The following is a 15,130-nucleotide window of genomic DNA, read 5'->3' on the forward strand; positions in this document are numbered from 1 at the left end:
ACATTTGTCCCTTAGACATATTTTTCTTTCTCACTTCCCCCTCACCGCTCCCCAGTCCTAAGAGATTGCAAAAGCCAAACCAAAGGGCTTGAGGGCGACACCCTGTTTACATACAGGATACAGCAGCGCTGTGGAAAGTTCCCCTGGGGTAACATGCCAGAGAGCCTTGCTAGACCTTGTCCCGGCAGAGGCCCCCCTGAAACTCTGTGGTCTCTACTACTCCTTTTGCTCAGGGGTCGGAGAGCATGGAGAGCTGACTGCCAGGCATGTACACCCAAAGGGATTTATTTTTTGCCCCCAGGGCTTCAAGAACGCAGGGCAGCACTGACCCACGAGGCGGTTTTAGGCTCATCCGAGGAAATAAATGCTGCTGCTTGTGGTAGGAGCCCAAGCCCCACCTGGAAACCATGTTTTCAGAATGTAAAAGTGGGGGCTGGGAGTTTCCTGTCACTGCTCTAGTTTAAATTCTGGGGAATAAATAACACAACCATGTGATATCTTGTCACTACTGTTTCCATTTGTGATGAAATGATTTAAATGTTTGTTTTCTTAGTGTCTAAATAATGTTTTAAGATCAAAGGCTAAAAATCATGAAAGCAAATACATTTTAGTACTAAGAGGCCACAAGATGTTTACTGCATTGCAGTAAATTACATCACATTATTTTTTATTTACCTTTAACAGATGAGCAGTTTGTTCAGATCACATAGCAAATTAGTACATTTTTATATAAATGTTTTTTAGGCTAAAAAATCTCTCGCCTGTTTTTCTTGGTAGTTATGAGCCTGAACAAATGCTTCCTGCTTTGGTCCAAAGAAAAGGAAAATATCCTCCAGAAAACCTGAAGTATTTCTGATCCCCAGAGTTCTGAACACTGTACTAAAGAGCTTCTGAATGTAAGATTTCTGCACTTACTACTCCAGCAAATAATTTTGCGTATAAAAAGGCAGCAGCTAATACATGTGAAAGGAACTGTTTCAAACTTCAAAACTCTTTCAAGTATTCTTACAGCTCCCAGTAGTTTACTATGTGTGGTTTCTGCATGTTGTTGTGTGGCAGACAAAATTTGGACTACTCATCAAATAACATTAATACTTTTAAGACCTTTGTTTAAAAATTCTTTAAGACTTCATTAAAATCTTACAATTTCCACTCTCTTCCACATATTCTATAATGACACTGTGCAGAAACTACCTACAGAGAAGACAAGCAGCAGTTAACTAGTAGCATTCTAGTAGCTGTATCTGTCTACTCCAGTGAATTCTTCAAAGTCTTGTAAGACGGAGCAACAAGGAGTGGAAACCCAGCTTAATTAGGCCACTGACAAGTTTTTCCCCTGATGTAGCAGATCCAGATCTTCATCCCCTAAATCATTATACAGTTGAAAAAGACATTGGTTGAGAAGTTAGCTAAAGACTGGAAGGGCAGCATTACCTTCCCCAGTGTCTGTTCTGCTAGAGAAAAGGCATCCATGAAAGCTTGTGCGATTACAGACAAACAGCCATCTATATGTGAAGTCTTCTTAATATCAAAGACAAATTGGGGATTCTTCAGTATGTTCACCCAGAAGCGAAGGGGAAGACTAGACAGAAAAAGAACAAGCATCTTTAAAATTAACCACTCGGGTAGCAGAATCACAGAATCATTAAGCTTGGAAAAGACCTTTAAGATCATCAAGTCCAACCATCAACCCAACACCACCATGCCCACTAAACCATGTCCTGAAGTGCCACCTCTACACGTTTTTTGAACACTTCCAGTGATGGTGACTCCACCACCTCCCTGGGCAGCCTGTTCCAATGCTTGACCACTCTCTCAGTATAGACATTTTTCCTTATACCTAGTCTAAACCTCCCCTAGCACAACTTGAGGTCTTCACCCAGACATTCCAAAATCTTATTCTTCTGATCATAGGTGACCTGTTCCATCTTTGCAACTACATTTTCAGAGAGTGCATGCACTCCTGCACATATCATATGGCCTTACCTGTTGGTTTTCCATATATGGACCACATCAGGGTCAGTAATTTTTTTGCTCTCAGCCTGGGCATCCAGAAAGTCAAAAAAGTACTTGATGGCAACCGGTGCTTTATTGTTGGGTAAACTCCAAATGCTCCTGAAGAGCTTTTCAACAACTGAATGAATTGCAACCTGAAAAATAAGAAAATCAACAGTTTAGGATGTTGAAAATTAACAGAATAGGATTTCCTGTCTCAGACTGCTGACCGTGCCCCAAGGCAACCACGCACAGAAACTCCAATAAGCTTGTGGCAAACATCCAGGCCATAGCTTATTGGTAAACAAGACAGTCAATAACAAAAATGAAACTACAAATACACCATAATGAGCTGCTTTCAAATGTCACATGTCCTATCACTTTACCGACAGGAGAATTGTGGTAAACTTTGTGATAAATCGTAGGTGGAAGGAATCACTCATTCCAACACAGACAATATCACCTCTTTGGATATTGTCGGCACCATTGCTAAAGGCATTTGGAGCTTGTGAGTGGAAGTAAGAGGGCAGTGAGCAAAAGGAGTTCAAACAGTTTTCTAGGGCACTGGTCTTCACGGTGCCATCTGCGACACGTTGAATACATGTGCTCATCAACACTTCACGGCCAAGCGACTGTGGCGCTTGGTCTAATTCTAGGATAACAGCCGTGGGTGGCATATGAAGACACTAATATTAGAGAGAAGAACTGAAAACTGGGTATTCCTGATCCAGAAGTGAAGCTATCTGGCTCACAAAAGCAAAGGCTTGGTTGCTGACAGACTCACTGACATCACCACAGAATATTCGTAAGTAGAGGCAAACAAAGCAAAACACTGTTTTGTGCCTTTTTTCTTCACCTCTCTTCTGAAGTTCAGTTCAGCCCAGTCTTTCTCTCAACAAGAAGGATTTAAGTGTATCCCAGGGCCTTGATGCGCTACTGGCCAGTTCATTTCATGTGGCAAACTCTGCAGCTGTGTCTGTGTGTGCGTATGGGTGAGAGACATGGTTCAATGCAATTTCCTTTAGTGCACGGCGTATCATGGGTGGAATTTCACAGCGAGGGATATCACAGCACTGGTGTTCAGGGCACTATCCTACTTTGGAGAAGGAGATGATTAATTTAAAGTCCTTTAAAAGGACTGTTTCTTAAGAGCCTGATCTTTTCTTTTGTACTTCAGTCTTCCACCATAAGATATTACTGGTTTACTCCAGCAATTCCTAAGGGCTTATGTTAGTTTCCACAGCTAATGAGAAATGACCAGTCTTCACTCTCACTTTGGGTAGTGTCCCAAATTACTTCAGATGCTATCAACAATCTAATTAAATAATGATTGATAGATTTTTAAATGCAAGAAGGCCATAATCATCATCCCTTCAGGCCTCTTGTATCACACAGCTCTCAAGTGTTGTGCACTGATTAATATTTTAAGTAATATGCTGTTGCAAAGAGTTTTATAACCCTTTTGAATAAGTCAGAAACAAGATGACATTACCGGAGGGAGTGTGTGGGGCTGACTCCTAAGGAATGCACATTGTATAAATTAGGTAATCATATGATAAATCCAAAGGACCTTGTTTTTAAAATTAATCTAGTTATGCTTAATTTGAGACCTTAAAAGATTATTTCATTTCATGGGCAGTATTTTGTGAAACTCAGGCCTTGGAAGTTGTCTCTAAGCTGGGCAAACTCTAGTAGTGAGTGAGGAGATTTTTGACTGAAAGCTGTCTCTCCAGAAGGGATCGTTGTCACTCCATGGGACTCAGTGGCAAAACTCACTTTCTATAAGCTCAATAACCACCTTTTTTCTTTAACCTGAGAAAAAAGGTTGTGCTTACTGAGGAGAGAGAGAGTGCAAGTAATAGACAATTCTAGAACTCTAGCATTAGAAAACCTGAAATGTGTTCATCTTTGCAAACGGTCATAATCCATAGTTAGCACAGTGATTTTTATAGGCTACCTTTTAATTTAATATCTGATATACGTGCAGGAAGTCTGAGTAATTTCTGCTTTAATTTCTATTTCTGTTGTGCCAAACTAGCCAAGCCTGACATCAGGCCTCCCCCAAAATATGACCTTTACAGTTTACCTTGGTTGACAGAAGCTTTGTCAGATACATTTCTTTCACTTTGAATTTTTGCTTTCCTTTGTGACCCGCTCCTTTCACATCTTTGTTTGCTTCGGAGTCTGGTAGAATCTGCCGTGAAGAGATTAGAGAGATTACACAGATACAAATACAGCTCAGTATTAAATCTACCGCTTCACAGTGTAATGACTGAACTCACCAAATGACAGTGTTCATCCGAGTAGTCCACATCTAAACAACAGAAAGCAGAGAGCAAACAGGCATTAATGAAACACACAGCTACGAGCCTGTGAATTCTGCCGGGCTCTGGGCTCTGCAGCAGAGCGCACGCCAGGATGGCGGGCAAGCAGGCTCGGCGTCACGCTTTCCTGCTGGCAGTGTGGGGGAAGCCTCTGAGAAACGCCCAGGTCCTGGCTCACCTCCCCAGTGCCAACCTGTAGCTCGGACCACTAAGCTAGGGAGGGCATCAGCATCTGCTGCTGGGGTAAGCTGGCAGCAAATCGCAGCTCCTCTGAAAGGAGGACAACAGACAGCAGGTGAGATGATCGCACTGGTTTAGTCTCTAAGAGTACTCGGTGCAGGCGGGCTGAGGTCAGGCTTGAAAGCAATGGCTGAGAAGAGACAATGCTGCTCTTGCTGAGGGAGAGAGTAATGCCGTCCCAGTGACTTGCACCTCAGGGAAATGTCTCTCCTAACTTTAGATGTCTGCTTTGACAGGGAGGTGAATGACATGCTAGGAGTGTCTGATCCCCCCCAGGGGCTACAGAAAGGCCACCTCCCCGAGCCACCAGCTGGGCTGGTGCAACTTGCATCACGGGGGTGGGTGAGATGAACTGACCCCTTGTAGGCACCCTTTAACTCCTGACCTCAGTTGAGGCAACTGAATCAAAGCTTCCAGAAACACAGTCAGGAGAATAAGGACAATTCCAAAATGGCATTTTTTTTGTTATGTCTGTCTCTGGATAGTGCCCTACTATGTCCACGATGCAGAAAGCCAAGCACCGGAGCAGGGTGTGTTCCCTGCGTTGGTCTCAGCACTTTGTGTCACCCGGGCTTCCCTGCCCTGCTTTCCTGCCCATGAGTCTGTATCTTTAAGCATTCATTTGCCGAGGACTGTAAGTCCTTCTGTCCTTCTTTCCTTTGCCTTCTTCCCTCCTCCTAGGTCCCCTGTGCCTGCCATAGGTAGTAACACGGCTCTTCAGTTGTCTCAGCTTTATCAAAGTGCCAATTTTTCTGACCTCCTATTGACCAAGATACAACCTGTTGTAGCTCAGCTCTCTGCATTCCCAGCCCATTCTCCACAAAAGATTAAACAGGTTGCAGTTCCTTTGTTACCTGATCGGGTATTTGCCTTCTTCTTAAAGACTTTTATGGTTGCTCCACTTGAAATCTGAAAGCAAAACCAAACATATCATGCTGAAACAAAAGTGTCTAGAATGCACGAAACCCTCAGTTTCGTTCCCTCTGTCCTTAAGTCCGCGGCAGCACAGGACTGTGCCATCCCGCTTCGTTCTCACCGCAGTATGCACGGCCCTCAGCGGGCAGCCAGGGCTGGGCTTTCGGGCACGGGCAGCAGCCGCTGTTAGCCTTACCTGGCAAGGTGGAAAGGCAGCTCTTCCAACAAACCAGCCTTTAAGACCTTTTCCTTTCTTTGAGTTTCCTGGTTCAGCCCCTATCTAGACATTTTCATTTTCATGTATTGCTTTGTGCACCCATCTTTCTACAGATTGCCCAGGTTGGATTCTCTGGCTCCAGTGCAATAGGATCTTACGGGAAGGTGAGGCAGGGAGGGGAACACAAGGATGATTTCTCTTCTAGCCCTCTCTTCTTCCAGCTCAGTCCATTCCCCCCACGCCCTATGGAGGGGCCATGCTGAGGGTCTAGCTCTTGGGAGCACCAGGCTATTTTCAAACTCAGCAAAATATTTATGGCCCATGAACCATATGGTCAAGATCCATATCTAGCTACCTTGGGATTTCTAGGAAAAACCTTACCCCCTCCTTCTCCGAATTTATAGTGCTGCCAGGATGGTAACTATTATCCTTAAAAGAAACTGGCAAGTCATGCTTTTATTGTCAAAGAGCAACTAAAAAATGGCTCCTACTGAGAACTACACCAAGCTCTGCTGTCAAATGTTGGGTCTTGCCAAGTGCTAGTGTACTTCCCTCTATAATTACAAAAACAACTGGCCAGTTCTAGGAAGGGATCTATGCCAAAATAATTTAAGTGTTTTTTAAACTTTGGCAGCCAGCCTGGTGTGAGAAACCAGTTTAAACATTAAGATACTGTAGCAAAAGCTGTATCTTGCGCCAAAGAAATCTGCACTTACATTTGCTCCTGGAAAGTAAATGTAATCTATTTTATAAGTATGATTTTTTGCGGGGTTTCCATTTATCATACAGTGTTTCAGAGCTCTTTCAGATAACACAGAGCACTTTAAAACCACACTACAAGTGGGAATATGCTCTAAGGCTAGCTTGTGAGGCCACACAAACACCCAGAGAGTCCTCCTGCTTGGCCTTGAAGATAGGTAAACAGGAACAGGGCTACCCAGCAGCTTACCCCCTCCCAGAGCGGCGTGGGCAACACGCTGCCTCCACTCCCTCTCCAAGAAGGAAAGGGATGAATGAGAGAGATTGATGCTGAAATGTGTTGGCTCCTGTCCTGAGGGAAATGGGCACAACTTGGAGGGAGAACTGTGCTTCCCCCCAGGAACCAGAGGCATTGGCGCAGTGCAGCCATGATCCAAGACCCCACTTCAGGTTTTATTTCTGGGACAAATGATGCTTTTAGTATTGAGTGGAATATGCTTTCCCTTCTTTATCATTACTGCAGCAGCCATACTTGCTGCTTCTTTTAGCATGATCCAATTAAAAAAAAAAAAAAGCCCTTCTTTGTGTATCCTGCTGCCTAAATCCCTTTTCATGGTGGGCTGCTCCCATGGGCACCTCAAAACACCTTTACTTTGTCAGGTGCGTTACTGAGGGGGACAAACAGGGCGAGGGGAGACCTGTTGCAATCCACACAACATGGAGTACAGCTACTTTGCAAAATGGAAGATGTAGTAGTGTGGCTCTGCTCCTCATCCTTGTTCTCCAGGCCTCCTGTCCTCCCTATAATCCAGCTCCCTGGATCACACATTCAGATTTGCTCTCCGGGGCTGTGCCTCTTCCTGGAATGTGCAGTGCTGCTACAAGGTGAGAAATTGGAGATCTATGACTGGACAGCAGATCTGAAAGTGGTTCTCTAGCTCTCCTCTTGAGTGGGAAAAAGGACATCATGATAATCAGCAACTTTCTTGTCAAGGCTTGTGGTTATTCTCATGCAAACAATAGTGCAGACCTCATAAATAATCACATCAATAACCCTCCTAGGAGCAAGAAATTAGAGCACACAAGTCCAGGGACACATGAAAGTCTAATAAGATTACAATGCATTTTTTTCCCTTCAGAAACACCACACAAAAATGCAAATATCCCCTACTTGTGCATTTTAAAAATCAGTGTAGAAACTAAGTCTGCTTTTTCAAGAGTGACTGGTGATTCTCGGACCTTTACAACACAACTCTCACGCTCCAGTATCTTAAAAAGATTTGATGGTACTTCCAAGTTTCAAAAATCTGGTTACTTTCTAGCATTTAAGGCTGGTAAACAAAAAGAAAACTTCAGGTTTGCCGCAAAACTTGAGGCACTGTTGAAATGCAAGTTGGAATTCCTCAGGCAATGTTACTACCCTCACACTGTGTACGCAATGTTCTTTTTTCTTGATAACTAGATATCTTTGCATTCCTCTTTGCATTAATATGCATGCAAGAAAATAAACCAGATATGCTAATGACTGATGCTTGCCACTAAGCCACTGCCTAAAATGCCACTAAGCTTCTGCCTAAAATGTATATTATTTTGTCAGTGTCAGAAAAAGTGAACCAAAATATCTAACAGAGATACCCAGCACAATTTCCATAAGGCAGCTGCTAAGCTATAATTAGCATAGTTACAGCTTTGCAAAAACAACTGAACTTCCAACCTATCTTGCATCTGCCTGCAGAAACCTCAGACGAAAACAAGGCCTGGGACAAAGATACCCAGAGATGACAGTGACCAACTGGGGCAGACTCATTTGCCATGAGGTACGGCACCCAGCAGCTCAGGAAGTGCAAAAAGCTGCCACGTAAAATCAGGGAGCACTCGCAATAGCTGCCTGTAGTAAAGAGGGTGGGTACTATCACATTAGACCAAAGTTCAGATATCTAATCAGATACAAATCCATGTTGACCTTTGCTGCATAGACTCTGACTGCAACACTACAATGTCCTAATTTGTACAAAATATTTACTAGTGTAAAGGAGGAAGTCCCACATTAATCTATAGACAAGATTCAAGAGAGGCACAGGAAGAGCTGTATTTAAGACCCTGGATGGTGACTCAGGACATCAGGGTTCACTGCTGCCTCCCCAGGAGGTAAGGAGAGCAAGAAACGCCTACAGTAAGCTGTAAAGTGACTCCAAATGAGCTTGCTCCAGATCTGAGCAGCCTTGTGGCCTGCCCAAGCTACAGACAGTCCTGCTAGGAGTCCCTGTTCCTCTCTGTGGATGGCACTGTACTTGCTCATGCAGACAGAAACATGGTCAGGGCTGGCTCAGGTTTCTCAGCACCATACTGCATTGCATGGAAGAGACCTACGCTCATCAGCAAAACTTCTAAACAAATAAAAATTGATTATCGTGTTAAAAGCCAGACTTTCAAATTCAGAAACGAGGCACGAAGAAAGCTCATTAAAAGCACTCACTGTACTAACCTCATCTCCAAGATCTACCTGTAAGGACGAAAACGTGACCTACCATATCACTTGAAGCCAATCATCTGTTGCACATTTTACCCCAGCCTCTCACCCTCCATTTTGACTACTGTCAGTGGAAACTCCTTGGACAGGCAACACTGCTTGCTATGGTTTTACAACATGCTACACCCAGAAGGGCTCTGCCACCAGTTGCAGCCTTGTGTGTTGTTGCAGTGACAGACAGATTATTGCAGCATTGGAAACAACTGGTTTACAGATGCGATTGGAAGTGGAGGGGAAAACTTATGACACAAGCAGCAACAGTAGATGGAAGAAGAAACGGAGAGAAAAAGGGAAGGAGACTGACACAGGAGGTCTCAAGAGAAGAGCGAGACAACTCATCTGTCCTTTTTATTCTGACTCTCAATGAGCTTTCACAAGTATCACTACTGCCTGTTCAGATAATCAAAATATGAGGCAGGAAGAGGTAAACAATTGCTCATGGTGCAACAAAAACTCAGCAGCAAAGACTAGAAAAGACTCAGGGCAATGTTCATAGTTGGAAAACAGATGCTGTTTTAACTGAAATGCTCAACAGAACTAACAGTTTACCTGGTATGCTTGAGCCAAGCAACCCTGCAACAAGCAAACCTCTGAAAAGTAACAGAAAACATATTACATTGGCAAGAAAGTTGTGTGTCAGACATTTCATTCCTTCTGTTGATGGTTCTCAGCTATCTCTTCAAGATTTTGATCAATCAAGATACTTCTGTGCAGACAGCATTTGGGAGTTGGGGAAAAACTGCTTCTTGATTCATTGGTATGGCTTCCGTGCTTACCTCGTAATGACCGATGGTATTTAGCTTCCTTATCCCATCCTCCATCACCTCTGAGGAACCATCAATATCTAACAATTCTCTTTGCTGCTCCTCAGACACAAGTTCTGCAGTATGACAGCAACAGAAAACAATTACATTCCAATAGCATTCTCACTGTGCAGATGTTTGTAAAGAAAAACACCACCTAATTATTTTTGGACCAGAGGCTCCCAGTTGAGCTGTTTCTCTCTGTACTTGTGCTAGGTCACATGAGAGTGGTTTTGTACTCTCACACTACAGATTCCTTTTCTGGGGTGACAGCCTGAAGTAGCTTCCATTACTGCAGGCTATGGTGCTTCCCTTTGTGTTGGTCAAGGCAGGGTTTTCAGAGGTGCTTTCACCTGATCTAGCTATTCTGTTCCACAAGTGTGCCCTTGTGTTATGGCCACGTTGGGACTAGAAGAAAGGTTTCACAAGCCACTTCTAAGAGATCACTAAAATGAGCTGTACAAGACTGACATAGTGTTTGTGAAGGGTGGTTGGGCACTGGTGGTGGATATGAACAGCACATATGAAAGCAAGTTATCACTTGCTGACACAGTGTCTGAGAAGGTGAGGAAATATCAACATTTTAGGGAGCAAGCCCAGGAGGTGACAAATGCCAACAATGTAGAATTTGTTAGATATTCTATTGGAGCACGTGGGAAGTGGCATGGTGGTGACTACAGGCTTTTATCTGACCTTGGGCTCTTGAAAACCTGACAAGAAAAGGTAGCTCAACTCATCTGCTGGAACAGCCATATTTACATCTGTAGATACTGTAATTATCTTTGTGAGTCACATTCAAAGTATTATATAAACCTAAATATAGGTCTGACTGTAAATAAACTATATTTGTGGGTTCTCCTGATCAAGGGAAACATAGGCCTGTTGGAAGAAAGGGCAGTAGGAGGGATAGTAGGTGGGGACTAAAGTACTTGGTAATCATGGCGTGACATCTTAGCCGCTGGCAAAATTTATCATTTATTTAAGCTGTACTGAGGTGGATGGGCCACCTTACTTAAGCAAGAAAAGGAAAATATAAATGATACATGTCCAATAAATAACATGTATTTGTTAACTGCATGCTGAAGTCCTTGCAGAAGCGAAGCAGAAGTAGTTCCAGTGTTCTCACCGGTAGCATAAATGATCTAGTATTTCCCTAGAAGTTCCTTACAAAAGCTACGTTCTGCCTAAATGCTAAAAAACCCCCAAAGACCAAGGTAGGAATTCCTAAAAAGAAAACTCCACAGACCGACCAGTGAACTCCATGAAAATATAACACAGTGACATTCGCTTACCAAGACCAATTTCATCCAGCTGAAGACCGTAGAGAAAACCATTCTTATTAAAGAAGGCCTGAAGGCTCTTCTCCTTGGCTTGGCCTATAGTGTCGCAGTCCAGAACATTAACTTGGATAGTTTGACAGGCATCTCCACTCTCGTTTTCTGGGACTTTTTCGAAGATAATGTTCACTGTCTGGGGAAAGAAACACATGTTATTCCAATTTACAGGGAACACCTGGCATGGGAAACCTACAAACTCCTGACAACAAATCTGAGAGCTTTTCAGCATATTTATTATTAAAGCTATTTCAAATAAAGATGACTTGAAGGACTTATACAATGAAGCATTTAGAATTCCTCATGTCTGATGAATCAAAGATATATAGCTATGTATTTCCAAAAGTGTATTTTGTATTCTGCTTTTGTGCAAACCTATTTCAGTGAATTACCGAAAAAAGACAGGAGACCAGGAAAAATTACAATGCATGTTCTAAAAAAAAAAGCAGATCTTTTATTTAAAATGAATGCCTTAAAAGCAAAACTGTAAGCGACTAGAGATCTGATAAGGTTGCTAAGTAAGTCGTCATGGTAAGCATGATTGATTTGGAGTCGATAGGAAGCAGTGTTAAAATGCATATTTACACCAGCAGATTATTCTGAGTGCCTTATATCATACAAAAAAACACACCTCCCCTGGAGACATCAGTGTCTGTCCACATACAGCTGTGTCTCTACAGGCATCAGAGACAGGGCTACTGCAGAAGCAGTGGAAAGGGGAAGCATGTTGCAGCAGACAGACCCCAAAGTGGTCCAGATCTGCACAGAAAAGTGTGATTTATTCTATCAGTTATTACTCCAGGTCAAACACCCACACAACCTGTCCAGTTACAACACCCCTGCCCTTTAGCTCACAGCTACTCTTCGGTGGGACACAACTCATCTCCTAAGCTGCACACAAGGTGAGTATGGGCTAGAGGGAGGTGCCACTGAGACTGGGTGACCATCTCCAGGGAACGTTTTCAGTCAGGCCGTATTTCTGGTCAGGCCAGGCAGATCAACTGCTTCCAAAAGGCAGGGAAAAGGGGTGAGCACGGGACTGCTAATGCCGAGTGACAACAGCACTCACTCCCAGTGCCGCAGCCTGCTCCTCGCAGAGACACCGCTATCTGCTGCAGATGTCTCGGGACAGAATTAAAAGAAGTGTTTTGGGTGCCAGCACTTGACTACAAGTGGCATAGGAAAATCTACGTACTTGAACCATTCTGGCTGTTGGACATCTCTGGCGTGATATGTATCTTTTGACTGAAATGTGAGCGCTGCAGGTGTGACTCAGTGAAGGAGCGATCGTTAAAAGAGGAAGCAAGTAAAAAAAATTTTTTCCCCTGCTCTCATGTGAAGGAAAGAACGTCTCTCCAGGTTGCTGCAGGGACAACTCTTCTCTCTTCTTAGAAAAATAGGTAGTTTTAGAATGCTATTTTCTGCTTTATTACCCAGCAAGAATTAAAATTATGACACACTGTGGTGAAAAAAAGTAGTCCAATGAGACATAAATTAACTTTACTGTTTCTAGAGAAGCAAAAGGAGTATTAAGAAGAGGGTTGCAAAACTATGAAGATCAGGATTTAACAAAGACTAGGATGGAACTGAAGTAACTGAGAATAACTTAATCAGGACACCGAGATGTTTAATTGTGAGGAAAATGAGTCCACAGAAAGGACAGACGGAATGGAAGAGGAGGAGATGTGGGAACGGTGCCTGCAGAAGGAGAAGCAGACTGGATGCCATGCCTCGGGTTGGGATTTCATGCGGAAAATTAGTAAAAAATATATTGGCACAGCAATGAGGGAGTCATGCTTGGTTAGGCCCACAGACCAACTGAACAGACAACAGTCCTGTCCTTGACTTTGACTGACCTGAGGCCATGGTCTTGTAGGATAAAAATATGGACAAGAACTAACTGTATTTTGTCTTTGGAAAACTCATTTTACTCAAAGTCTTTGTCTCTTATAGTCTCCAAACTGGTCTTTCAGGAGTAGTTACTCACTCTTTAACTGATGCTGATTTGTCTTTACATCCTTGGAAGCATTCCTTCCTTTAGCTGATCCTTTCCTCCTAACATTATTCCTGCACTGCAATATTCATGTTCCTGCTTCTCCTTCATTTCCTCTTCCTTTCAGACTGTCAAGAGAAACTGTCTCTTTCTCTGCTACATTTCCTTTTCAGCACATGCTCGCACACAGATTGCACATAAATGTGCAGCCTCTTCAGTTATTAGCATGCAAGACTCCTCCCATCCCTGCTCAACTCATTGTAGGATGACAGGACCGTAAAAAGAGAGTAGTAATCCTTTATGTAGGTGGAATACAAGTCAGTTATGGACTCCTTAATTGAAGGTATCCACAATGTGAGGATAATAACAACGCTTTATGACTCAAAGAAGTGGTCAGATGGGAAGAAATATTTAAATGCATAAAAGTCTCTAAACCAAGAGAGCCAGACAGTTTTGCTGATACGATTTCCTGCAGAAGTTCATCTTAACTGATGAAGCAATTGATGGGGAGCGAGGAAAGCCAATTATTATTATGTCTTCCCTCTGTAGCTTAAGTTTTCATAAATCAGTTTCAACCTGTCTGACAGCACAATCCCTGGCTTTAGAAAACATTAATCAGAAGCTGACAGTCACAATCACTGCATTTAGACACAAAGTGTAGAACTGGAAAAAGAATCAGAAATGACTGTAAAATTATGAAAGCCCTTTTATGATCAGCTCTGAAGGTCAGAAAACATTTAAAAGAAATCACAGGAGGACACATGGAATTCACAAAGAAACATCATCAGGCCCTTTTCTAAGCTCTCTCGCTTTGCAAAGGAAACAAAAATACAAGTTAGCTTAGGGCAAGATTCAGGAGGAAATTACGGGACATGTGGTTCAACCTAGTAATATCTAGAGTTGAGACTTCATACACTAGAAATTAGTGGTTAGCAATACCAAGTCACAGCGCTCTCAGCAAAGGCTTAACGCAAATTGCAAGAATTGTTAAAGGCTACTTAAGGAGAACAAGGCAAGCGTCTGCAAGTACTTGTATAGGAACTAGCCTGGAACCTAGCTAAAAGACAGGAACAAATTTTAAAAACATTTCTTCCCCCTCATGCAGTGACAGTAATAATGACATCTGAAGACAATGTTTACAGATGTTTTTTTCAGATTTGTAGTTTTCTTGAGAATTAATTTCAAACATCAATTATTTAGTAAAGCTATTAATAACCCTAGCAGGTAATAAATGAGATGTGGTTTAATAAAGCAATGTGATAATACCATATTTTCTTAGAAGTAAAGAAAAATTATCTGGGATATTCAAGGGCTCTTACTCATTACCCTGTTCTCTATTCAGCTATGCATCTGAACAAAGCATATTTATCAGACAGAATGAAAAAACCAAGAAAAACTTTTAATTGGTAAAAGTTAGAGAATCATGTAAAGGAGACAGCACCATGACATACAGCACAACAAGATTGCCTTAAAGCTACTCCCCTGTCTCCCAGACTATAACATACAACAAACAGGAAAAGTCAGACTAACTGTATGATCCTTCTGTGGCAGCCAGAACAGTTACCCATAGAACAGCTAACAAATCAGCATAGAAAACGTTACAGGAGTTAAATTTAGGCTAGATGGGCACCACGCAAAGCAAGGGTCATACTCTCAACGCTACAGTATGGTACTCAATCTGCATCTAATTCAGCAGACTCTCCTGCCAACATCTGCACTGCTCGCTTCCTAGCAAGGGCTGTTGCATCCTTTGCTGCTGACGAAAATCCCCATATGTCACATGCTTTTAATAGCTTCCTCATCTCTCACAAAGTGTGCCTAATAATACCACAATCATGGCGTCTTGTTAGGAAAATGGGTTCCCTATCTCTGCTTTACTCCCTTACAGCCCTCCCACTTCTTTTTAACACCCTTCTTTCAACTCGTAAAGCAGTTGAACACTTTAAACAACCTTCAGCCCTGCGGCTTTTCTTCACTTTCAGTAAAAGGCTGTTGGCTGAAAGGGTGAATCAGATCATTTCTTCCCATCCAAAAATGCAAACTCATTTCAGCAAAGAATTCAACAGCCCAAATCCCGTTA

General features: G+C 42.7%; 1 protein-coding gene across 1 annotated transcript in view; it reads right to left on the minus strand.

Annotated features, from left to right (window-relative positions):
• The window catches only part of PLXNC1 (plexin C1), a 70,386-nt gene that overhangs the window by 2,404 nt on the left and 52,852 nt on the right, over nt 1-15,130 (minus strand). The window contains exons 22-28 of the mRNA XM_010283940.1: nt 11,016-11,189; nt 9,697-9,800; nt 5,414-5,468; nt 4,278-4,309; nt 4,082-4,189; nt 1,987-2,150; nt 1,435-1,582 (exon numbers count right to left, since the gene is read on the minus strand). Coding sequence (XP_010282242.1) covers nt 1,435-1,582; nt 1,987-2,150; nt 4,082-4,189; nt 4,278-4,309; nt 5,414-5,468; nt 9,697-9,800; nt 11,016-11,189 — 785 coding nt within the window. The remainder of the gene's footprint in view (nt 1-1,434; nt 1,583-1,986; nt 2,151-4,081; nt 4,190-4,277; nt 4,310-5,413; nt 5,469-9,696; nt 9,801-11,015; nt 11,190-15,130) is intronic.

This window comes from Phaethon lepturus, unplaced genomic scaffold (assembly GCF_000687285.1).
Source record: "Phaethon lepturus isolate BGI_N335 unplaced genomic scaffold, ASM68728v1 scaffold1493, whole genome shotgun sequence".
NCBI lineage: Eukaryota > Metazoa > Chordata > Aves > Phaethontiformes > Phaethontidae > Phaethon > Phaethon lepturus.